This window comes from Nannospalax galili, unplaced genomic scaffold, assembly GCF_000622305.1.
Source record: "Nannospalax galili isolate Female #2095 unplaced genomic scaffold, S.galili_v1.0 scaffold690, whole genome shotgun sequence".
NCBI classification, from domain to species: Eukaryota; Metazoa; Chordata; class Mammalia; order Rodentia; family Spalacidae; genus Nannospalax; species Nannospalax galili.
The window spans coordinates 3,048,596-3,075,146 of NW_008329288.1; the positions used below are offsets into that span (position 1 = coordinate 3,048,596).

The 26,551-nt window shown below is 38.3% G+C and overlaps 1 protein-coding gene across 6 annotated transcripts in view; it reads right to left on the reverse strand.

The window, feature by feature from the left end:
• The window catches only part of Ccdc15 (coiled-coil domain containing 15), an 84,956-nt gene that overhangs the window by 36,324 nt on the left and 22,081 nt on the right, over positions 1 to 26,551 (reverse strand). The window contains exons 6-10 of one of the 6 annotated variants that reach the window (XM_029564483.1): positions 25,019 to 25,141; positions 23,064 to 23,186; positions 21,155 to 22,030; positions 20,433 to 20,600; positions 17,158 to 17,280 (exon numbers count right to left, since the gene is read on the reverse strand). In XM_029564483.1, coding sequence (XP_029420343.1) covers positions 17,158 to 17,280; positions 20,433 to 20,600; positions 21,155 to 22,030; positions 23,064 to 23,186; positions 25,019 to 25,141 — 1,413 coding nt within the window. The remainder of the gene's footprint in view (positions 1 to 17,157; positions 17,281 to 20,432; positions 20,601 to 21,154; positions 22,031 to 23,063; positions 23,187 to 25,018; positions 25,142 to 26,551) is intronic. The other 5 variants (XM_017798634.2, XM_029564492.1, XM_029564490.1 and 2 more) reach the window with 5 other exon arrangements.

Genomic DNA, 26,551 nt, shown 5'->3' on the forward strand with positions numbered 1-26,551 from the left:
TACATCTCTTTCACAAGTGGGTGCAAGTTTCTAGGGTCAGAGTTGAATTAATATAGTTATATATTATTGAACTCAGTATAAGTCCTGTAAGACGTAAAACTGAATGAGTTTTTAACCTTTAAAAAAGATCTTCATTTCATTTTAGAATATATTGTTCCTTGCAGAAAGACTCATTGTTTTTGCTACTAACACTGAGATGTTGGCACATGCATCTTTAATCTGTATGTATCTAATTATTACTACTCATAATCAGATGTACTTGGATGTTTGGCGGTTGTGTATGTCTATAAAGTCATTGGGTAGATTTCACTGGTAATGTTTATCACCTCTACTAATTACAATGACGTAAATTTACATGCTTCCTCCTCAAATATAATATTTTTAAAATTTGATTTTTGTGTGTGTATATCAGACAGAACATCCCAAACCATCTTATTCAACTATACACCCACTTCCCAGATGGCACCCTCCCATAGCCTCCCTCCCCCCACTAAAGCCCTTATACTCTGATATTCCTGCTACTGTCTGCTGTGTTGTCAGAACCCCCAGCCATTCCCCACTACTTGCCCTTCTGGTGAATCTAGTCAGCCTATCTAGAGGTCTTTTAGGAAGGTCAGATGTTCCTCCTCTAGCAGCAATAAGCTGTCAATATTCCTTTATATAAGATTGGGGTCTGCTGTTCATTTTCCCAGTTCTATGCTGGGTTAATATCTGGGAGTCCCTCTGGCCATCTTCTTTGTAGACTGGACACTGGTTCAAGTCCAAGTGGTGGGGTCTCCTTGGCCTCCTTGATCAAGAGCACAGGTGACCCACCACATTACAGGACATTTTGAGAGATACTCATAGTCCCTTGGAACTAGTTGACATAGGAGGGCAAGGAGCAAATACAGTCCTTTATGTCCTTATAACCAAATTATTATAGGCCTCAAAGTATGTCTATTAAACATCCAAGAAGGTTAGCTCCACCAGTCTGGTATTTTTAATTACTGTGTGTCATGTAGATAAATCTTGGGCAAAGACCAACTGTTCTCAGATAAATCTTACCTAGACATATATTTCTTGATCTGCTATGTATAATTTGTCAGTAGATTGTTGGAGTAATATAGTTCCCTCTGGTTTTCAAAATTACCTAGGTATTATTTATCTCTCACATTGTCTCATCCCTACATCATAGTTTCCCAAATTAAAGTGCTCCCATTTTCCCCCCTTTCTCCCTTAATAATACCCTTCTCCTGCGGTCCTACCTCTCTTGAACTCCTTCTTTCCCTTTATCCCCCAGGTTCCTTGTATACCCTTCTCTCCCCACTCCCTTAAACTAACCCGATTTTTATCCATACCTCCCTATTAAAGCCTGTTTCCTACAGTTCTTCTCTTTCAGGTTCTTTCTTTTCCTTTACCTCCCTATTTCCTGTCCATTATCCTGGTTCCTGTAGTTAAGTCTTGACATATATACTCATTTATCAGGGTTTGGTTCTAGGCTCCATATATGAAGGAGCACATATGTCGATTTTCTGAGTCTGTGTTACTTCACTTAGTATAACCACTTCTACTTCCATCCATTTACCTGCAAATTTCATAATTTCATCTTTTTTTACCAATACTCTATAATACAGCTTAAAATCTGGTATAGTAATGCCCCCCTCCCCCGCCCTGCACTGCTCTTAGTGCTCAGGGTTGCTTTGGCTATCTGAGGTCTTTTGTGCTTCATTATGAATCTTAGGATGTTTTTTCCACTTCTGTAAAAAAAATGGGACATTTACGTTGATTGCATTTCTTAGCTAATGTGAAAAGAGCAACAACAACCATAGATGTACAAGTGTCTCTGCAATAGGATGAGTTCTCTGGGTATATGCCAAGGAGTGGTATAACTGGGTCAAATGGTAGGTTCATTTGTAGTTTTTTAAGAGTTCTCCACACTGGTTTCCATAGGGGCTGAACAAGTTTGCAGCCCCACCAGCAGTGGATGAGTGTTCTTCTTTCCCCACATCCTCTCAAACATCTGGTATCATTTCTTCTCTTGATCTTGGGCAGTCTAACTCGGGTAAGATGAAATCTTAAAGTGGTTTTAATTTGCATTTCCCTACTTATTAGTGATGTTGAACATCTTTTAAGATGTTTCATAGCCATCTTTACTTCTTTTGAGAACTCTCTGTTCAGGTCCTGAGTCCATCTTTAAATTGGGTTATTTCTTGTCTTGATTCTCTGTTTTTTGAATTCGTTATATATTCTGGATATTAAACCTCTCTTAGATGTGTCGCTGGGAAATATTATCTCCCATTTTGTGGGTTTTCTGTTCGCATCCCTTGTTGCCTCCTTTGATGTACAGAAGCTTTTTACTTTAATGAGGTCCCATTTGTTAATTCTTGCCCTTGTTTCCTGAGCAATTGATGTCCTGTTTAGAAAATCCTTTCCTACACCTATATCTTATAGGTTTTTCCCAATGTTTTCTTCCAACAGTTTCAGAGTTTCAGGATTTACATTGAGATCTTTGATCCCTTTGGAATTGACTATTGTGCAGGGTGGAAGATAGAAGTTGAGTTTCATTCTTCTACAGGTGTAGATCCAGTTCTGCCAGCACCATTTGATGAACATGCTGTCTTTCCTCCAGTGAATATTCTTGGCCCCTTTGCCAAATATCAGGGGGCTGAAATTGCCTTTACTCTACTTGAGTCTTCAATTTTGTTCCATTGATCTATGGGTCTATTTTTGTGCCAGTACCATGTTGTTTTTTGACTATAGCTCTGGATTACAGTTTAAAATCTGGTATAGTGATCCCCCTGGCATTGCTCTTAGTGCTCACGATTGCTTTGGCTATCCAAGGTCTTTTGTGCTTCCATATGAATCTTAAAATATTTTCTTTTCTAATTCTGTGAAAAATGTCATGGGGATTTTGATTGACATTGCATTGAACCTATAAACGGCATTTTGTAGAACTGTCATTTTCACAATATAAATTCTTCGAATCCATGGGCACAGGAAGTCCTTCCATCTTCTGATGTATTCCTCAATATTTTTCTTTAAGTATTACAAATTTCATTGTAGAGCCCTTTAATGTCTTTGGTTAGGTTTATTCTGGGATTTTTTTTTTCAGCTATCATGAAGGGGAATGTTTCCATGGACTCTTTCTCTGATTGCTTATTATTGGCATATAGAAAGGCTATAGACTTTGGAAGATTAATTTTTTAACCTGCTACTTTACTGATTGTGTTAATAATTTCTAAGAATTTTCTGGTGGAATTTTTGATGTCTCTTAGATATAATATCATATCTGTAAAAAGGGATAATTTGATCCCTAGTTTATTATATATGCCTTTAATTATGTTGAGGTATGTTCCCTCTAGTCCAATTCCCTCTAGACTTTGAACATAAATGCATGCTGAATTTTGTCAAAGGCCTTCTCTGCATCTACTGAGATGATCATGTGGTTCTTGTCTTTGAGCCCATTTACATGATTTATGACATTTATTGACTTGCGTATACTGAACCATCCCTGCATCTCTGGGATAATGCCGACTTGATCATGGTGGATGATCTTTTTGATGTGTGTCTGTATGCGGTTTGCAAGTATCTTGATGAAAATTTTTGCCTCTATGTTCATGAAGGATATGGATCTATAGTTTTCCTTTTTGGCTGTATCTTTACCTGGCTTTGGTATTAGAGTGATGTTAGCTTCATAGAAGGAATTTCGAAGTTCTCCCTCCATTTCTATCTTTTTGAATATATTAAGTAGTATTGGATGGAGATCTTCTTTAAATGTCTGATAGAATTCTGTGTAAATCCATCTGGTCCTGGGTTTTTTTTTTTTATTCAGGAGCTTTTTGTATTACTGTTTCAATTTCTTTTTGTGTTATGGGTCTGTTTAAGCTGTTAATCTCATTGATTTAGTTTGGGTGGTTCCCATCCCTTTAGATATGCATCCATTTCTTTTAGGTTTTCAAATTTAGTAACATATAGGTTTTTAAAGTATTCCCTTATAATATTCTGTATCTTTCTGGTGTCTGTTGTGATGTTTCCCTCAAATTTAGTAGCATATAGGTTTTTAAAGTAGTCCCTTATAATGTTCTGTATCTTTCTGTTGTGTGATGTGATGTTTCCCCTTTCATCTCTGATTTTGTTGATTTGGAGGTGCTTTTTCTTTCTTTTCGTTAACTGGGCTAGTGGTCTGTCAATCTTGTTCATCTTTTCAAAAACCAGCACTTGGATTCATTGATTCTTTGTATTGTTTTGTTTCAATTTCCTTAATTTATGCCCTGATTTTGGTTATTTCTTCTTGTCTGCTGGGTTTGGGTTTTGTTTGCTGTTGCTTTTCAAGTGTGTTGAGTTGCAATGTTAAGATATTTGTGTTCTTTCCAATTTTTTGATGTAGGCACTTAAGAGCTATAAACTTCCCTCTAAGGACAGCTTTCAGCGTGTCCCAGAGGTTTTCTTGTGTTGTATTGTGTTTTACTTTTAGTTCCAGGAATACTTTTATTTCTTTCTTCATTTCTCTTTTGACCCATTCATCATTCAGGAGTGTGTTGTTTAATCTCCATGTGTTCATGTGATTAGGGCTTCTTCAGATGTTGATTGTGAGCTTTATTGCATTGTGCTGTGATAGAATGCATGAAATTATTTCAATCTTTTTGTATTTGTTGAGGTTTGTTTTGTGCCCCAGTATATGGTTGATTTTGGAGAAGGTTCCATGGGGTGCTGAGTAGAAAGTATGTCCTTTGGTGCTTGGGTGGAATACTTGGTAGATGTCTGTTAAATCCATTTGATATATGGTATTGTTTAATACAGATTTCTGTTAACTCTCTGCCCTGTTGACCTATCTAATGGGGAGACAGTGGGGTATTGAAGTCCCCTACTATTTTCTCAGTGAGTTGGGATTAACCTAGGTCTTAAAGTCCTGTAGTACTGTTTTTATGAATTTGGGTGCACCAGAGTTTGATAAATATATGTTCATGATTGTAAAATCTTTTTGGTTTATTGTTCCTTTGATCAGAATGAAGTGGCCCTCTTTATCTCTTCTGATCAAAGGAACAATAAACCAAAAAGATTTTACAATCATGAACATATATTTATCAAACTCTGGTGAATATATGTTCATGAAAACAGTACTATAGGACTTTTGGACCCAGATTAACCCCAACTCATTAATAGTAGGGGACTTCAGTGCCCCATTATCTCCATTAGATAGGTCAATAGACAGAGAATTAACAGACAAACATCTAAATTAAACAATACAATACATCAAATGAACCTAACAGATATCTACCGAATTCCACCCAAGCACCAAAAAATATACTTCCTATTCAGCGCGTATACTTTTCCACAGCTATACCTTCACTGAATTTCTTTCCACAACACCTTTGTTATAGTCTTTCCTTTCTTCAGCTCTTTGTATTGCTTCCAGAACTCTCTGAAGGGCTGGTTTTGTGGACAAGAATTCCTTCAGCCTATTTATGTCATGCTATAATGGGCATTTTTGCTGGGTAAAGTATTCTGGGCTGGTGCCTATGGTCACTAAGAACTGGAAATATTTTGGTCCAGGCTCTTCTGGTTTTCACAGTTTGCACTGAAAAGTCAGCTGTAATCCTAATGGGTTTTCCTTTATGTGACTTGTTGTTTCTCTTTTGCAGCTTTCAGTATTGTCTCTTTTTTTTGTACATGTAGTGTTTTTACTATGATGTGCCATGGAGAGTTTCTTTTCTGGTCCCGTCTGTTTGGTGTTCTATATGCTTCTCGTATTTGTATGGGCATGTCTTTCTTTAATGTTGGGAAATTTTCTTCCATGATTCTGTTGAATATCTGGGCCATGCCATTATCTTGGGATTCTTCTCCATCCTGTATGCCTATGATTAATTAGTTTGGTCTTTTTATGGTGTCACACAATTCCTGATATTCCATTCTTGTGATTTCTTAAATTTTTCATAATCGTTGCTTGAGTGGTCTAGTTCATCCACTTTATCTTCTAGTCTTGATACTCTGTTTTCCATTTCGTTCATCCTATTGGTGAGGCTTTCTCCTGTCTTTTCTAATTGGCTTACTGAGTGTTTCACTTCCTTCTTCATTTCAGCCTGAGTATTCTTCGATATTTCTAACTCTTTTCTGAATTCATTCAGAAGTTTATCCCTATCTTTCTTCAGTTCTTTGATTTCTTTGTGTGTTCTTTATTTCACTGAATTCTTTTACCATGTTTATAATTGTTTCTTTGAGTTCCGTGCCCTGCATTATCTCTGGGGGGTTCTCACTGTACTCCTCTTGAGGACTATTGGTATTTGGTAGGGATATTTTTTTTTTTTCATGTTTTTACTTTTTCTCTGTGACTTCGGTATATGAATTTCTTTTGTAGTTTCTGATTCTTGTGTGAGACTCAAGCCTTCAATTTTAGGTCTGTTTCTTTTTGTGAACTTTATGTGTCTTTGTGGTTTACTCACTGGGCATGAAAGGCTGGTTCCTCTAAGCTTCCAGTTCTCTCTTGATTTTATATTGTTTTATATTGGAGTGGCCAGATTGCTTTTGTGTTCAGGAGTTCCCACAGAGGCCCAAGTCAGATGAGGATCAGATGCTCTCAGGCTTTCTCCTGAGGTCTGGATCCATCCAGGAAAGCTTTTGGCCTGAGGAATTTGTGGGTTGGACTGGCCTGAGAGCCAGGTCCAGGAAAGATGCTGGCCTAGGGTAGCTGGTGGCCGTGCCACCCAGAGATACAAAAGGAGATGGGGACAGGAAGAGACCCCAAAGGCTCCTGAGTATTGCACTGAGGAACTGGGTTGGTCTGGATGCAAAGGATCAGGAAGCAGTGGTGGTTGCCTGATGGTGGGGGCGCCAAGACAAGGAATGGGACAGGACCTAGGCTAGGAGAGATGGGCAAGGGAGATGGGAGCATGAATGAGGCTTGGGGAGTCAAGGTGCCGAGGGTGCAACCAACTTACCCCGGAGAGAGGCAGGCCGGTGGGTCATGCACGCCCAGGGAAGCAGAGGGAGGTGAGGGCGGGGCCAGGCCCAGAGGGCTCCTGGGGACCCGAGATGGAAGTGGATTGTTCTGGATGCAGAAGATCAGGAAGCAGTGGTGGTTCCCCTGCTGTCTGGGGCACCAAGACAAGGAATGGGACAGGGCTCAGGCCAGGAGAGACGGGTGGGGGAGATGGGAGGGTGAATGAGGCTGGGGGAGTTAAGGCATGGAGGGCAGGTGACTTACCCCAGAGAGAGCTACAATCAACTGATTTTCAACATGAGTGCAAAGACAATTCAATGCGAAAGAACAACACTTTCAACAAATGGTGTTAGGTTATCCACAAGTAAAATAACAAAGGTATGTTGAACCATTTTCCACATCATATACAAAAATTAATTAAAAGTGGACTATAAATCTAAATGTAAGAGCTAAAAACTTGCTTAGAAAAACTTAGGAGTTTATCAAGGTCTTGAATTAGATTATTATTTCTGTTGGGTTATGATACCCAAAGCATAAACTGAATTAAAAAAAAGTAGGTAACTTGGATTTTAACTGAAAAAAATCAATCCATGAAATGGAAGAAAACACATACCATGGTGGTGCACTCCTTTAATTCCAGAACTCAAGAGGCAGAGGCAGGCAGATCTGTGAGATCAAGGCCAGCCTGGTCTATATAAAGAGTTCCATATCAGTTGCGGCTACAGGGAAACCCTGTCTCAAAAAGACCAAAAACAAACAAGCAAGCAGGCAAATAACAACAAAAAAACCCCATATATTTGAAAAGAGACTTGTATGTGGAACATGCACATATACACCCATAACTCTTTAATAAAAGCACAAAAACCAATTACAAAACGGTCAAATAATCAAATAGCCAATTCTTCCAAGAAAATACACAAATGGTCAATAAGTATATGAAAAAATATTCAAAGAGGGCATCCCAGTGAGATGGCTCAGTGGATAAAGGTGACCTCAATCCCTAGAACACACCTAAAGGTAGAAGGAGAGAACTGACTTCATAAAGTTGTTCTCTGGCCTCCACACATCTGCCATGACACACATTCCTAAGCCCCACCCCAATCAACACTACCACATCATACATAAACACACTAATGAATAAATACGTTTTTAAAAAGAAAAATATTCAGCACCATCAGCCACCAGGAAAATACAAGCCCAAAGTATGAGATAGCATTTCATATCCTCTTGGATAGAAAATAATTAAAAGTAAAGAGATGGGGGCCAGGAACATAGCTTAATGACAGAGTGTTTGTCTGGCATGAACACTGCCCTATGTTAAATTTTCAAGTCAATAATAATGATGATGGTGATGATGATGATGATGATGATAGGAGGAGGAGAAGGAAGTAGAGGAGGAAGAGGAGGGAAGAGGAAAAGAAAGAGGAGGAGGAAGCGGCAGCAGCATCATTAGTGACGATGTGTAGAAATTTAAAACTTTATACACTGCTGGGAGAATGAAAAATGTTGCAGCTACTCTGGAAATTAGATTGGTAGCTCTTTAAAAGGTTAAGCACAGAGTTCATATGTTCCAGCAATTCCACAAGGTACATACTCACGTGAAATGGAAAATATCCTCAAAAAACTGCACACAAATATCCACAGCAACTTTTTTCACTACAGCCAAGATGTAGAAACAAATCAAATGTCCAACAATTCATGAATTAAAATATGCTTATTTGCATAAAATGGAATTATTAGAAATCAAGCCATATCGATATAATTTGAAAACACTATGCTAAGTGACCGAAGAAAGTCACAAAAGGTCAAATATTGCATGATCTCATTTAAATGAAATGACCAGATTAGGCAAATCTATGGAGAGCAAACAAAGTTTAGTGGTTGGCTTAAGGGTAGAAGTGAGACGAAGAGACTACAGTATTTCTAGCAACAGGAGTTTTAGAGCGACAAAAATGTTCTTAAACTGGCTGTGGTGATGTCTGCACAACCCTGTGAATATACCCAGACCACTGACCCCAGGTATACTGAAGTTTATTATTCCTAACAAAAGGATATGGTGTGGATTCAATTCCTAGGGTGGGGGCGAGAGGAGGGGAGGCTGTTATGTGTCTTATAGAGAAAACACATGGATTAGATAAGCTTCATTCAAGCATGAGTTACAGTGCTACTGGCTGTGATCAATATTAATGGATCAACCACACGTATTTTCTTTTTGCGGTACTAGGATCAAATCCAGGGTCTTCTGTATGTAAAGCAAACACTCTACTACTGAACTATATTCCTAGTCCAAACTGTATTAAGCTAAACAAGGTGATTTTAAACAGAAATATCCATAAAACAAATACATGTATTAACTAGAAGACAAAAATGCTTAGGAGAGTTGCACACAAAATCCCTAAAGACTTCACAAAAAAAAATGCCACAAGAAGTACAAATTCTGCAAAGTTGTAGGGTATAATCAACACAAAACAGTTATATTAGGTCTAGAGACACAGCTTAGCAGTAGTATACTTGCCTAGCCTATGTAACATCCTGGATTTATACCCTATACCTGCAAAAACTAAAATCAGCAATCTTTCTATACATAAGCAAACAGTAATTCAAAAGAAATGCAAGAAAACAATTCTACTTACAAGAGCATTAAAAGAAATAAAAAGGAATAAACAACCGGAGTCAAAAGACTTATACACTGAAAACTATAAAACATTAGTGAAAATAAACTAGACACCTTTATAGAAGGGCATATATTTTCACAAATCAGAAGACTTACTATCATTAAGATGTCATAGCACTATAGGGAGGACAGAGGTGGAGAAAAAGGAATGATATACCTTTCTCACCTATCATAAAGGTCATGACTGGTAACTCTAACAAAGGACACCTTAACAAGAGAAAAGCCTAACCCAGAGTAAACTATTCATTTGTTGCTTACGTTCAATGATAGGCGACACCTAAGAAATGATCTAATGCTAACAGACTGAATGGAGTAACTTAGAAAAGCCTGGCCAGATTCTTTGTAGTCACTTTTTTTGTTGTTGTTGTTGTTGTTTGTTTTGTTTTTTTGAGGGGGGATGGGGGCGGGGAGTGGGACACAGAGTCTCATGTAGCCCAGGCTGGTATCAAACTTACTGTGTAACAGATGACTCCTGATCATCTTGCCTCTACCTCTCAAGTGCTGGGACTGTAAGCATCCGCATAAGGTCCAGCTGTTCTTCATGGTCACTACCTACAGCCTTTCTGCCCACTAGGGATGGAGCAGGACTTCTAAAAGGGAGGTCTTGTAAGTTACTGTATGACAAAGCCTACCAGAAAATATCTTTGCTACCAACTCTAAGACAGAAAGGTAGGAAAAAAAAAAAAAAAAAAAGAGCACGGTATTTTCAGGCTTTCTTTCTCATTTTGTTTTCTGGAAAGGAGGTTCCTCTTTCAGAGACCTGCCTTGGAGAAAGAGAAATTCTATTGATTTCTCTCTGAAGGCTTGCCTGGGGAAGCAAACCGAGAATCAGGAGACACGATGGAAAAAGTTACAGATTGCTCTGTAGGCCTTGCTTCTGAGGCACAAAGCAAGTGCAATATCATTTCCCGACACTACTCAAGATAACCTATGTATTTAATGTAATCCCTATGAAATCCCAAAGGCACTTTTTTGAACAAATAGAAAATCTTTCCTCAAATTAATGTAGAATCTTAAAGGATTCCAAATAGAAAAAGTTGCAAGTCCCACACTTGCTAATTTCAAAACTTAATACAAAGCCACACTAATTAAAACAATGTGATACTGTACAAAGACACATATAAACCAATGGACCAGAAATGAGAATCTATATATAAGCCCTGGTACATGGTCAAATGCTCTAGAAAAGAAAACCAAGACCATTCAGAAGGGAAAGACAGTCTCTGCAACAAATGATATTAGGAAAATTGCTAATCACATGCAAAAGAATGAAACTGGGCCCTTACCACACACCATATACAAAAATTATCTCAACATGGGTTGGATCAAAGACCTAAGAAAAGAGTACAAACTATAAAACTCCTAAAGGAGGGGAAAGTTTTTAACACTGTATTTGGTCATTTCTTGAATGACACCAAAAGTATAGGATATAAAAGAAAAAATTAATTGGACTACATTAAAATTTAAAACTTGCATACAGATGATACTATCAGAGTAAACAGACACAGGAAATGGGAGAAGGTATTTTCAAATCTGCTAAGAGGTTGTTATGTTTTGAATATGAAATGTCCTTCAAGCTCATATATTGAACACTTGGTCCCTAGTCACTAGTGCTACCTTGGGAGGTTTTGGAAACTTTAGGAGGTAGAGCCTAGTTGGAGGAAGTAGGTCCATGGAATGTGCCTTAGAAGGTTATCCTGGGTCCTCTGTTCCTTCTGCTCTGCTTCCTGTTCCCCATGACTTAAACAGCCTCCTCTCTGACATGTTCCAGTTACAGTAATACTCTGTCCAGGGACATGAGACCAAGCAACCACAGACTGAATTACTTGACACCATGAACTAAAATTAAATACTTCTTTCCTCCTTTAAGCTGTTGCCCCAGTTATTTTCGTCACAGAGACCCAAAAATAATGAATACAGGTTAATATCCAAAATACACACAGAACTTCTATAATTCAAAGACAAAAACAAACACACACAAAAAATCCTGATTTAAAAACAAGCAAGGGACTTGAAAAGAATTTTTCTAAAGCTATACAAACGAACAATAACCATATGAAAAGATGTCTGATTTCAATCATTAAAAAAATACAAATCAGGGGCTGGAGAGATGGCTCAGCAGTGATTAAGAGCAGGTGCTGCTCTTGCAAAAGACCTGAGTTCAATTCCCAGCACCCACATCTGGTGGCCCACTTCCTACAACTCCCAGAGGACCTGTACCTGCACACGCGCGCGTGCGCGCACACACACACACACACACACACACACACACACACATATAATTTTTAAAAATTATAAATAACCAAAATCCTCTTAAAAAATAAAATTACATTAAGAAAAAGAAAATGTGGGCTGGGTGTGGTGGCACACGCCTTTAATCCCAGCACTTGGGAGGCAGAGGCAGGCGGATCTCTGTGAGTTCAAGGCCAGCCTGGTCTACATAGTGGGTTCCAGGACAGCGGGGGCTACCGGGAGACCCTGTTTCAAAAAAAAAAAAAAAAGAAACTGTGAATCTAAACCACAATGAAATACCATTTCTCCTCTACTGAAATAGTTATTTTTTAAATCAGAAAATAACAAATGTTGGAAACCTTCTGCATTGCTTAAAAAAAAATGGAAAATGGCACAGGCACTACAGAAAACTGGTCATCATTTTCTCAAAAAATTAGAAACTGCTGGGCATAGGGTGCATGCCTTTTAATCCCAGCACTCAGGCAGTGAGGGCAGGTGGATTGCTGTGAGTTCAAGGCCAGCTTGGGGCTACATAGCAAGTTCTAGTCCAGGTGGGGCTACAAGGAGGCCGTTAAGAAAAAAATTAAAAATACATTTCCCATATGATTCAGGAATTTCAAGTCTAGGTTTAGTCCCAAAGGAATTTAAATAAAGGAGAGACCAGAATAAGTATTATATACTCAAAACTAATAAATTGGTCAGCTTATTCCTACATTACCAAGTCTCTTAAGTGAAACTGATAATTTATTGCCTATAAAGCTCTTTCTTCTCCCATCACTGTCTCCCAAGTTACTGCCTTCAGCAGCAGCAAAAGTGAATACGTCACCATTATACATCCATGTTCACATCACCATCATTCAGGAAACAACCGAAGCGTCCATCAGTGGGTGAATGGAGAAACAAAATGCAGTAGATAGACACAAAGGAATATTATTCAGGCTTTAAAAGGAAGAAACACTTCCCTATGCTATAGCATTATGCTAAGAGAAGCAAGACGGTCACAAAAGGACAAATATATGATGCTACTTCATAAGGAGGATCTCTGTGAGTTTGAGGCCAGCCTGGTCTCCATAGTGAATCCAGGACAGCTGGGGCTACAGGGAGACCCTATCTTAAAAAGACCAAAAAAAAAATCAACTTATTATATCATAGCTCAATATATGAAGTTTAAAACACTGCAAAATAATCAATACAATACTATGCCATTATATAAAAATACACACACTTTTATGAACGCGATCAAAACTTCCCGTGAATGCACATATGCATGCAAAGAAAGTGGTTTAGACAGATGAGCTTCAAATCACTGGCAGTAGATATGTCTAGAGAAAAGGAAGAGTTGAAGAAATGGAATATTGAGAGATGACTCTGATCTTTATGCTATGTATACTTCTATATTTAAAATTTGTACTGAAAACTTTTAATGAAGTACATTCTTGCTAACTGATCAATTTTTAGACACTAAAGACGAAATTAGCATCTAAACATAACAGGTTCTTTCTGGCCGTATTATTATGAAAGATAAACTGGAATGGAATAGGAAACCTGAACCAGGAGTTCAGGAATCAGTTAAAAACTAGATGAGAAATGACAGAGGTCTGAGTTAAAACCATGGCAGCAAAAACAGAAGAGTAACATTTAACATGAAACTGACCCAACCTGTCTTACCAAGAGGATCTAAGAGGGCTGGCAAGATGGCTCAGTCAGCTAAGGTGTTTGCTACATAAGCCTGGCAACCTGATTTTGAGCCCTGAAACCCACAGAACAGTGGCAGGAGAAAACTGACTCTACAAAGTTGCCTTCTGACCTTCTACACATATTCTGTGGAATGTGAACACACACATACACACACACACACACACACACACACACATCATGACACAACAATAATAATAATTTTTAAAAAAGAGGATCTAAGACTGAAGTAAAGAGATATAATTTCTACGATTCCGGCTTGTGTGATTAAATGGGTAAAGGAATTACTTTGGAACAACTATTATGTTCAGCTCTGGATATGTTCAGTTTGAACCTCCTGTAGAAAATCAGTTGAAATGGTCAGTAGGGAGTTGGAATGCAGGTGCTCAAGATAAAAAGCTATTTAAGAACTGATTTCAATATCATCATCATATCTGGCAGCTGAAATCACAGAAGTAATTATCATTCAGAGAGAGACTGTTCAGTAACAAGTAAAATACAACATCTCAACAGGAAACATGCTCAGAAGCAGAGATGACTTGGGAAAAGTGACCAGAATTTTAGGAGTAAATCTGGAAACTGGCTGTTCCACAAAGCAATGAGGAAAAGTTTTAAGAAAGAACAAACAGTTGGGGCTGGAGAGATGGCTGTTCTTAAAGAAGACCTGGGTTCAAATCCCAGCACCCACATGGCAGCTAACAACTGTCCGTAACTCCGGTTCCAGGGGATCCAACAGCCTCTTCTGTCCTCTGTGGGCATGACACGGGTGCACTTACCTACATGCAGGCATAACACTCATACACATAAAATAAAAATAATAAATAAAATATTTTTGAAAAAAAGAACAGTTAACTATTTTAGATGTTGCAGAGGTCATTAACCTAAGAAGTTAAAAGTTTCCTTTAGTTTATTAGCAAGAAGGAACTTGGGAGACCTTGTCAACAGTACTTTATGTTTAAGAGTATTGGTGAAGATAGAAACTAGAATACAGACAACCAAAAAAATCAGTGGATAATAAAAATGGAGCTAGCAATTATTAATTATTCTTTTTTAAAAATCTGGTTGTGATCAAGCAAGATTTTTATTTGCAGCCAGATCACAACTAGATAAAAAATAGAAGCATCATGAAAAATTATGTATGTTCAAAACCACTATCTATAGAACTCAAGGGAAGAACTGGTTTTGTTTGGGCTTTTTGTGATGCTAGGTTCAGAAGCTAGAGCCTTGTCCATGCCTGGTAAGTGCTCTACCATTGATATCTCTGGTCCTAAGGAAGACTTCTATTTAATGGCAAAGACTTGGGATATTTATACAAGGGAAGTAGTTGAAAATATCTTCATGCTGTAGGATAATTAATGGGTCTACAAGAGTCTACAAGAGAAAGTAAGGGAATGCAGAGGATGAATCTAAAACGAAATACTTCCTCTGACAGGAGGAATAAATAATAATGGCAATAAAGCTCTAAGTAGTAAAGGCAGTTATATGTGATAGCTTTAATTTTCCTTATGAAAGTTTGAGAGTATGGGGCAAGAGAGTTGGTTCACTGAATTTGTTCCCCAGAACCACATAAAGGTAGAACAGACTCCATCAATTTGTCCTCTGATCTCCACACACATCCTGTGGCATGTACACCAACACATACACATCACACGCATACATACACACACACACACACACACACACACACAAATAATAATAATAATTTGAAAAAAAGTGTGAGAGTATAGAATTGCAACAAGAAAAATGTTAAACCATATTAGAAATTAGCTGTGAATAAGAACCCTAAGTGTGAATGCAGCATTAATCTACAGTACTAAAACGTTTTATCCAATAGGCATTGGGAATATTTGGGAATACAAGAAGAGAAGATTGTCCTAGGGTAGAGGACTTTCAGGGCCTCTATGACAGAACAAAAAGAAACGGTCCAGATCATCAAAACCTTACTCTGAATCCAATGGTCAGGAGCACTTCTCTTCCATGCTTTATGACTAATTAAGTTGCTATCCATCACTAATTATGTTGCTCCATGACTGTCTCATCATGTACCGGTCTTTTCTTTTTGGGACTGAAATCTGAATGCTGGGTCTTGTTCACAGCTGTATCTGACAGTAATTAAATAATGGCTAACATTAACAAGTGCTTAAGAAATGTTTGACTATGCTGGTGTGGTGGTACACACCTTTAATCCTAGCACTCGGGAGGCAGAGGCAGGTGGATCTCTTTGAGTTCAAGGTCTGCCTGGTCTACATAGTGAGTTCCAGGCCAGCTGGGGCTACATGGAGACCTTGTCTCAAAAAGACCAAACAAACAAAACAAACAAATGTTTGACTAGCAGGATCAGGAACTTAAGGTCATCTCCGACTACATAACAAGTTTGGAGGCTAGCCTGGACTACATGAGACTATCTTACACACAGACACACAAAAAAGAAACATATGAACATGTGTGAGAAAATAATTGCAAATTGTTTTGTATTGAGAAAAACACCAAAAATAAAAAAATAAGAAGAAAACATTTTATGCTGGCTTATAGTTTCAGAGGTCTACAGTCACTTGCTCTGTTCTTCTGGGATTATGTGTGGTAAGCAGGGAGCATGTAGTAGAGCAAGTGATACATTTCATGGTGGATAGGAATAGTCAGGGTGAGAGATACTGAGGCCAAGAACAAGACTCTTTAGAGACACACTCTTACCGACCTCTTCCTATACTAGGACCCCACTTTCTAAAAGCCCACTCAGCGATTCAATTAGCCATTATGAGGTCAGTGCTTTTATGATCCAATAGCTTCTCAAGAGCACACCACCAGTGGGGAGACCAAGCCTTCAATAAATGAGGTGTTGGGACATTTTACATTCAAATCATAAAAGATGAGAAGAAATCAGTAAAGAAAAAGGTTAGACTATCCAGGCTGAGTAAAAAAACAAATACAAAAGGCCAGACCTAGAAAAAGAGCCTGGCACAGTTTGGACTATATAGGTGACAGACCCAAACTAAAAATCCCAAAAGAGCTGACTCAGTCCCAAATCGGCTCAATTCCTACTTTCTGCCTTTTTGCTTCCAAACATTCTAGCTCTCTTAAAAAAGCCAAGAGAAAATGTCTTCACATTTCTTTCGGGCACCATAACACTGTTAGTTACCTAGAGCCTTTGTTTCTAAAATAACATAAAATCACAAATAGAAGCTACAAAGGGAGTGGTAAAACTTTAGTGAGAATACAAGAGACTTCAGATGTCATGGAGAGAAATCTTAAGACACTATAATATTGTGACATTTTCTTGAAAAACTAAAAATCTTAACTCAATACCCCCAAACATTAGACAATATAACCCTAACAAGCTCCAGCTCAACCTTTACTAGTTTATTTCTTGAGATAGGGCGATTTAGTCCTGGTCATTGCGTACATAGCCTCATAGCCCTCTCCCTACTCAATTCATCTCCTCTTACATAAAAAATGACAATGGTCACCAGAAATACACCTTTCATTCATATATCTGTGTGTGTGGAGAAAGTGCTTTTAAGAATATCTTGCATTTCAGTAAAAGCTCTAAAATAATCTTCACAGCAAGGTTGTTTTTGATCAGCTTAATAGGTGTATATAACAGTGTCTAAATCCCACTGCTTGTCACTCTGGTCTGCTCTACCTGTCGCCAGCTGCAAGTATCTCTCACGTGTCTGTGTGGAAGATGTTGAAGGCCACCAAGATGCAAATCCTCTTGCCACCTTTCATCTGTCCTAACAGATGGCTGCTGCCTAAAGTATAAGCTCTGAAAGACACAAAAACACTTATCAAATTATGTGAGTGGTGACATAACAGTGAAAATGCTACAGGCTTCAGTGACAGCCCTAAGGAATTCAAATAGGTCAGAATGTTCTGACATAAAATGCCACAAATGTAGACATAATTCTTGTTACTAATTATCAATCTTAACTTCAACTGCAAAACAATCTTACATTTATCGATAATAAGATTAATCAGTATCTCTCTCCAAGGGTTATTTGAGAATTCAGTAAGATAATACACACAAACTTCTAAAATCATCTTGGTTATGGTAAGTGCTTCATGAACATAAGCTATTATTTAAAAACTAACAATGTTACTATTAAGAAAAGACAGTAACACTGCTGCCTTTGTTAGGAACATGGCTCTAATAAGCCCAGCTCCAACTCCTTATCCTTCCTGCTGCTCACACCTTACTAACTCTGCTCTACCTGCTCACTGGCAGAGCCTGGATCCAGGATTTCAGGCAGACCATATCTCTAGCACTCTGGATGTAACTCCTTTCTTTATCTCTCATCTGTCATACTGCATGATGCCTGCCCATAGTGCCTGTGCTAAAAGATCGCATCAATACTAATATAAACTGCATAAGTAGGAGGAGCATACCTGCAGCAACAGTTAAAGCTGCTGAAGAAGACTGGAGTGGTTTCAACTAATCAGAATGGTGAACAGAACAAGAAGTCATTCTATTCTCTGTCCATTATTATTGACCTTCACATCAAACTGTGGAAACAATTACTATCCTGCCTGTGAAGTCTTCAGCATTTTATTCTCTGAAACATATTCTTCACTGGATGCATCTACTTACTCTCCCAGTGAGGCTAGGCCTCAAACATTGCATGGAACATACTAGTAGTTCTCCAAAAGCAACTCCTCTTACACTCTCCCATTTCTCCCAAGAAGTCTGTCTGATACACTTGCTCAAAAAAGAAATAGAAAACTAACTGTGTAAACAGAAATGATGGACTCATTACAACACAAGAAATTTCAGTGGCAAGCCTACTCATGGCATTAGGTGAAGATTAACAGAACAAAGTTCTCTCTCTCTCTCTCTCTCTCTCTCTCTCTCTCTCATGAAAATTTCCAAACACACAAAGAAATACAGAAAAACCAGGGAATCTTAAGGTACCCTTACTAGCACCTTCATCTTTTGTTGTGTGTGTCTTTTTGAGACAGGGTCTCCCTGTAGTCCCAGCTGACCTGAACTCACTATGTAGACCAGGCTGGCTTGGAACTCACAAAGATCCGCTTGCCTCTGCCTCCCAAGTGCTGGTACTAAAGGTGTGCGCCACCACACCCAGCCTGAACCTTTATCTCTTTTAACATCTATGTCTTTTCCAACTTTTTCAGGAGTATTTAAGCAAATCACAAACTATTTTGGCACATTTTAAAGTAAGCAGGCATTTTACTCTCAGACTAGCACTTGAGGCCTTCAGTCTATATATTCTGCATCCAAGCTAACTTGGTAATGTTCATCATGATTTAAGTAACAGTCTCTCTGCTCTTTTAGGAATCATACTGCCCTCCTTCTATTAATGCTCTTGTTCTCTGGGGAAGACTTGGTCTTGGATTTTAGGTAGAGTACACTGAAGACATTCCAGAGGCAGCTCTTCTCCTCTCTTCTCACAAAAGATGAAGGATGTGGGGGCTGGAGAGATGGCTCAGCGGTTAAGAGCACTGACTGCTCTTGCAGAGGACTCAGGTTGGATTCCTAGCACCCACATGGAGGCTCTCACAGTCCTTAACTCTACTTCCAGGGGAATCTGATGCCCTCTTCTGACCTGCACCAGCATTGCATGACACGGTGCACTCACATACATGCAGGTAATATGCTCATACACATAAAATAAAAATAATAAATAAAATATTTTTTAAAAAAGGATGAGGGATGCTTTAGAATCATGTCCTAAATGAGTAACAAAAACACTAATAATAATATAATAATGTTCTGGCCAGGGTTATAGGCTAGTCATAATCATGAAGGCTTCAGTGAGAACTCAAGGGAGATTTTAATACTTTGGAATCAGTGATGGTTTTATACTTTAACTCCACAGATTTTAATTTTTTTTTGAGGGGAGAAAAGAGTTGGTTTTGAGACAGGGACTTCCAGAAGCCCCAACTGACCTTTAACTATGTAAACCAGGCTGGCCTCAATCTCACAGATATGCTTGCCTCTGCCTCCCAAGTGCTAAGATTAAAGATGTGTGCCACCATGCCTGGCTCAGTTTATTTATTTTTATTTAATGTGCATGAGTGTTTTGCCTGCATTATATAAGTCCACCCTGTCATGAAATGCCAGTGGAGGTAAGAAGGCATCAGATCCTCTAGAACTGGAGTTACAAAGGGTTGTTAGCCACCATGTGGGTACTGGGAACCAAACCTAGGTCCTCTGTAAGAGCAGCCAGTGCTCTTAACCACTGAGCTATCTCTCCAGCCACCACAGATTTTAATTTTTTATCTATTCTTAATCTTAAACAATAGATAGAACTTTAATGAACTCACTAAATCTTAAAGTACCTTAAGATCTGCTACTTCTACTTGCTAATGTAGGGCAGTATGTCTTTAATAATACTATGGCAATAGTTGGAGTATAATGCTGTCAAACTAAAATGGCCCAACTGTCCTTTGAATGGGAGAACAGATTTGACTTATACAATTCACTAATATAGGATCTTTTGAACCAGTAGATAGATACAAAGAAAACAGGAAAAAGGAGACCAGCAAGAACTGAACTGTGAAGGATTTACACTCTATACTCATCCTCCTTAAAGCAGAGCACTGTCTAATAAGACTCTGAACTACTATTCCACTAACTAATGCTACTCTGTCCTAACTGGCCTCTGATGAAAGGCTTGGACTTGTGGTTTGGGAGGCAGATACTGACTACCCGCCAGACAAAAGATTTCTCTCCCTTTCCCATCTGTCAATCAGAGAATGGCTCCTTAAAGTTTATTTCCTAAGAAAGAAAAACACAAACTGTCCAGGAATATGATAGCAATAATATTCTAAACTTTGGTAAAAAGAAGAGTAATTTTTAAAATGCAGAATAATATGAAATATTAAGGAATAAAACAGAAAAGCATGCTCTCTGTCAGTTCTGAAGTGTAGCTAAGAATCTTTGTAAGTTCCAAACTAAACCTGAAGTCCTTCAGTTTCTGCTGATCTTTCCTTTCTCTGCTCTGCCTTACTCCTGATAAGAACCTGATGATGGTGACAGCACAGAAAATCCTGATGAGCATCCAGAGGCAGGTCCTTTCTCCCTTGTTCACATCTCAAAATTGATGCTGGCTGCTTCATACTTGTGTTCTTAAAAAGATCAAACACAAAGTATCAATTTCTTAGTTAAGAATAACAGATTAGCTTAGACTACAGGTTTTGGTAAGAATTTTAGGAATTAAACTAAGGTCAGAGTATAACTGGACATATTACAGAATAAAATAAAAAACTATTCCATTCCACAAAATCCCAACAACAACCCTAAGTAATCTCTGTGGATCCCCTTCTTTTTGCTCTAGGTGTTCTCTGTCAAACAGCTGGCTTGGAACTCGTGCTGAAAGACACTGCTGAGTGCTTGTGGGCCACACCTCTCCCCAACTTTCAGCTGTCAAAGTAGGTAACTGCCAAAATATGTATCCTAAAGAAGATGTTTTAAAAATGCAAATCTCTCAGATAGGGCAAATATACTGATGACATCACTTTAACATTTCTTGGGAACCTTGGAATTTTGAGAAATCAATCAGGAAACTGCAGTTTCCAACTATGGAGCTCTAAATCAGCTGCAGCAGAATCCTTGCAAGTCCTACTCCAGGCCCAAAGTAGCTTATTTCTTGTCATTATATCCCCTGCTCACTCTATTTTACCTGATTTTGAGGTGGGAGATAGTGCTCCTTACATTTGAATAAATTATTCTGGTCTTTGGAAAGAATATACTGATGTTGACATTTAGGGAAAACAGTCTGGTCTTTGGAAAGAAGATGCTGATCTCCTGTTAGAAAATCCTCTTCTTCAAGTAGAAAATCCTGGTCCTCATATATAGGTAGAATACACTGGTGTTTAGGCAGAAAATTCTGGTCTTTAGGTAGAAAATCTTGGTCTTGGTATTTGAATAAAATAATCTGGTTTTGTGGAAAGGCACAATAGTCTTTCAGTAGAAGATTCTGATCTTTAGGTAGGAAATCCTGGTTCTGACATTTGAGTAGATTACTCTGTTCCCTGGGAAAGACAGGTTGGTTTCTAGGTGGAAATTCCTGGTCTACAGGTACAAAAGTCAGTTCCTGATATTTAGGTAGACTAGTCCAGTATGTACGGAGAATACAATGGTCTTTGGGTAAAGAGTCCTGGTCCTGACATTTGGCTAGAAAATCCTGGTCTCTGGACAGAAAATGGTTTGAGGGTAGCAAATCCTGGGCTTCCAACTGAATATGTCCATCTAGTTCACTAGCCTGGGTTCTTAATGAAATGTCCTGAGTCTTACTAGCCAGGCCTTCAGGCTCAACAGTCTGAACCTCTAGAACCTGAGAGTCTGGCTCAACACCTGGAGATTTAGGTTCAATAGAGGCTTTGAATTCCACATTCTGGACATCTATCACATCACTCTGGGGTCCTGGCAGATCACCTTGAACTTCTAGAAGATAATCCTCAGCACCTGGCAAAATAGCCTGAATGCGCTGAAGATTTAATTGCTTTTGTTCCTCTTCTTTTATCACAACAAATAATGGATTTTTGAATTTGACTTTCTAAAAGGGAATATAAATAACAAATATAGACTATTACGTAGTAGGCAAAAATCTAGATTTTCCACAAGACTCATAGAATAGTCTTAAAATTGGCTGGGCATGGTGGCGCACGCCTTTAATCCCAGCACTTGGGAGGCAGAGACGGGGATCTCTGTGAGTTCAAGGCCAGCCTGGTCTACATAGTGAGTTCCAGGACAGCTGGGGCTACAGGGAGACCCTGTCTCAAAAAGACCAAATGTATATTTTTAATTGAATTTCTGTGTCCTTCATATAAAACATTTTTTTTAATGTGTACATGTATTGCCTGCATGTAGGTAAGTGCACCCATATTGTGTAATGCCCATGGAGGTCAGAAGAGGCTGTCAGATCCCCTGGGCCTGGAGTTACAGACAGTTGTTAGCTGCCATGTGGGAGCTGGGATTCAAACCCAGGTCTTCTGCAAGGAACAACCAGTGTTCTAACCAGCCCCTATTTTATTACTTTTATTTTATGTGTATGAGTGTATTGCCTGCATGTAGGTAAGTGCACTCATGTTGTGCAATGCCTGTGGAGGAAGTCGGATCACTTAGAACTGAAGTTATAGATGGTTGTTAGCTGCCATGTGGGTGCTGGAAATCAAATCTGGGTCCTCTGCAGAAGCAGTCAGCACTCTCAACTGCTGAGCCATCTTTCTAGCCCCATCTTTGCTCAACTTAAAAAAAAAAACAAAAAAAACCTTAATTTACAATCCTACACCAGTATTAACACAGTACAACACCATAAATCCCTAATCCAAATATTTTTTTTTCACTTTTTTGCATCACTAGTGATTGAACCAAAGCCTTCATGCATGCTAGTCAAATACTCTACCACTGTGCTACAATCCCCCAATCCTCTTCTTCTTTTAGAAAAGTTCTCACAAAATTGCCCAGACTGCCTTGAACTCACTCTGTAGCCAACACAGGCCTTGAACTTGTGATCCTCCTCTCAGTCTCCCAAGTAGCTAAGATTAGATCTGTACCATCAAGCTATTAGTTTACTTTCATTGCTTTACCTGAATTTTACTGAAAGGCTTATCTTTGTCTTCAGAAAGGAGATCCTGCTGGTACTGTACAAACAAATCTTCTCTTCTCTTATCATCTGTCATAACAGATGAAATTTTCTCATAGCCAAGGTTCTAAGGAAAAAACAAACAATTAAAAAAACAAACAAAAAAAACCACTAAATGCCACTGTTACAAGTAGAAACAATGTGTTTGCAATAAAACCCTACACTTCAGGATACTGCTGATATAATTCCAGCAGAACAATATATTCAAACAGCATTAACTGTTTACAGTAAAGACTATGCACTGAAAAATATATTATTAAAAGAAATTAAAGATCTAAATACATGAAAAGATATGCCATGCTCATGGATTGGGAGACAGTATTGTTCTTTGGCAATACTGCTGGATGTTGTGGATAACCTGTGGTCCCAGCACTTGGGAGGTAGAAGCATGAGCCCAGGACTTTGAGACTAGTTTGGGCAATACAGTCACATCATATTAACCCCCCCCCACCCACACACACACAGAGTTGGCTGTATTTTCCAAATTGATCTAAAGATTCAGAAATCAAAATGCCAGTTGGCTTACAAAAAAAAGAAAATGGGCTGGAGAGATGGCTCAGCGGTTAAGAACACTGGCCGTTCTCGCAGAAGACCTGGGTTCGAATCCCACCACCCACATGGCAGTTAACAACTGTCCTTAACTCCAGTTCCGGGGTATTCAACAGCCTCTTCTGTCCTCGGCAGGCACTGAACACACGGGTGCACTTACCTACATGCAGGCAATACACGCATGCACATAAAAATAATAAATATTAAAAAAAAAAACAACAAGCAACATCATAAAATATACATAAAAAGGCAAAAGACCCATCATAGTAAAACATTCTTGGAAAGGAACAAATTTGGAGTCTTCATTCTTCCCGCAATTTCAAAACTTACCACAAAGATATAGTGATCAGGACACTACGATACTGGCATACAGACATAGAGAATAGAACAGAATGAAGGGGTCATAAACAAACCTTCACATTATAGTGAACTGACTTCTGACAAGAATGCCAAGACAGGCAATGAGAAAGGAATAATCTCAACAAATGGTTGTTGAGACAACGGGGTATCAACTGGGAAAGAATGAAGCAGGACCACTTCTTCACATCATACATAAAAATGAACTCAAAATGGATAGTCCTCAAAGTAAGAGCTAAAATTATAATATTCTTAGAGCACGTAGGAGTAAATATAGGTTAAATCAGTGGTTAGTAGATACAACACTAAAGTATAAGCAAGAAAGAAAAAAATAAGAGTATACTAAAATTAAAATTTGTAAGCTGTAAATGATGCCCTAATAACATGAAATGAAAAATCCACAAAATGAGAGAAACACACATAAGGACCATTTTTTAAAATTATGTGTATGTATGTCCATGTGTGGGAATGTGCATGTCAGTGTAGGCACCTGCAAAGGACAGAAGAGGGTATCAGATTCCCTGGAGGCGGAATTACAGGCAGTTGCGAGTTGCCCAACATCGGTGCTGGGAACCAAACTCATGTCCTTTGGAAGAACAGTACATGCTCTTAACTGCTGAGCTGTCTCTACAGTACCCATATAAGGAACACTTAAACCTTTAAGACAAAAAGATGATTTAACTTGGGGCTGGAGAGATGGCTCAGCAGTTAACACTGGTTGTTTTTGCAGAAGACCCAGGTTCAAATCCCAGCACCCACATGGCAGCTAACAACTGTCCGTAACTCCAATCCCAGGGGATCCGACAGCCTCTTCTGACCTCTGCAGGCATTGCACAACACAGGTGTACTTACCTACATGCAGGCAATACACACATGCACGTAAAATAAATAAAATTTAACAATAAAAGATGACTAAACTTAAAAATATGAATAAATGTTTCCTTCACGAGAGGTACAAATGGGTAATAAGCATGTATACCTATAGTTCCTTACTTGATTTTCCATAAAGTTCCGGTAATGCACAGTATTTAAAGGGTCTTCCTGGATCTTTAGGGGGGATTCTTCTCTTGTTTCTTTATTTATGTTGACACATGTTGGTTTCCTTGGAGGTGCTTTCTGAGAAGGAAAAACAAACAGTCTAGAGAAAGCAAGTATCTTCATGATACTCACTGAATCTGTGAAAGATCTGGAATAATTTTAATAGCTACAGTAGTCTTATATAGACTACTATATAAAGAAATTAGTATAAAGAAATTAGTATTTTTTACTTCAAACAGACAAACAAATCACATGTCAACATATGGAATAAAATACAGTGGGAGACTATATAAACCTTAGAAATGACAATCTGCCATCATTCCAGTCACTAACAATTTCAGAAAACTATTCACTTGAGTCTTGACAACCTGACAAGAGCCAAGCAACTACCTATTCTACTTCTGTCTCCAAATTTGAAATGTCAGTAACATCGAGGTGGAATGCAATGTTACTAAAGTCAAACAAGAAAATGAAAGCAGGGCTCAGCTGGATTCCAATGTTGTTCTTTCTGATTGATTTCTACCTCATACAATGAAGAAGAAAAAGCACTTTTCGGATATTAAAAGCATTAAGTGCAAGAAAAATGTCACTAATTTCTTAGATCATTCCCAATTACATGGAATAGATCTGTTTCTATTATTTTATTTGAAAAAAAAACCACATTGTGTTTTCTGGAAACAAGTGGCAGGATAGAATACACTATTATCATCATAACAAGAATAAATTAGACTCACGTGGCACCTCTGACGTATGAAACTGGTTTCTACAAGGATGTTATCATAGAATTAATCCTCTCTTCTACTGGATTAATTATTTTAGTTAGGTCAGAACACAGTACTCTTTGTGGAAAAATACCAATTGAAGGTCTGAGCATATCCCAAACAATGTAAAATATCAGTCTCTAGAAACTAACAACACTTTTGTCCTGGTTTATTAGAAAGTGTCCAATCACCTTTCTAGTAGTACCTGAGAGTAACTCTAATTGCCCAAATCAGGATACTAAAAGAAAAAACTACTTCAAGAGTCCCAACAGGATGCTACAAAAAGGGAACCATAGGATTGCATCTATTTGTTTTTTAGATTTCATTCAGAAATTTTTAAATGATTAATGAAGGAAACATTCATAGTTTAGAATCCAACCAACTACAAACATACAGAGACAGACGGCTTTGATGGCAGAGTAGAGAAGCTGAAAAAAAAAAGAAAGAAAAAAAAAACACGTGTCGGTAGTCCTGTAAGACTGCCATCTAATGATAGTGTAGCCCTTAGTTTGTGTATGTTCACTGTGACATTATGCAATGAGGAAATCAACTAGCAAGACATTTCCCTGAATGTATTCCTATAGTTAAGAAACACCCAAGTGCATGATTCATAAGAATGTAAAAGAATATGCCAAGTAGGAACAGAAACTGGGAAAATAGGAGACAAATGATGGCAAAAACATACTAAAAAAGCCCAATTGTCTATTTTACCAATGATGCCTATTAA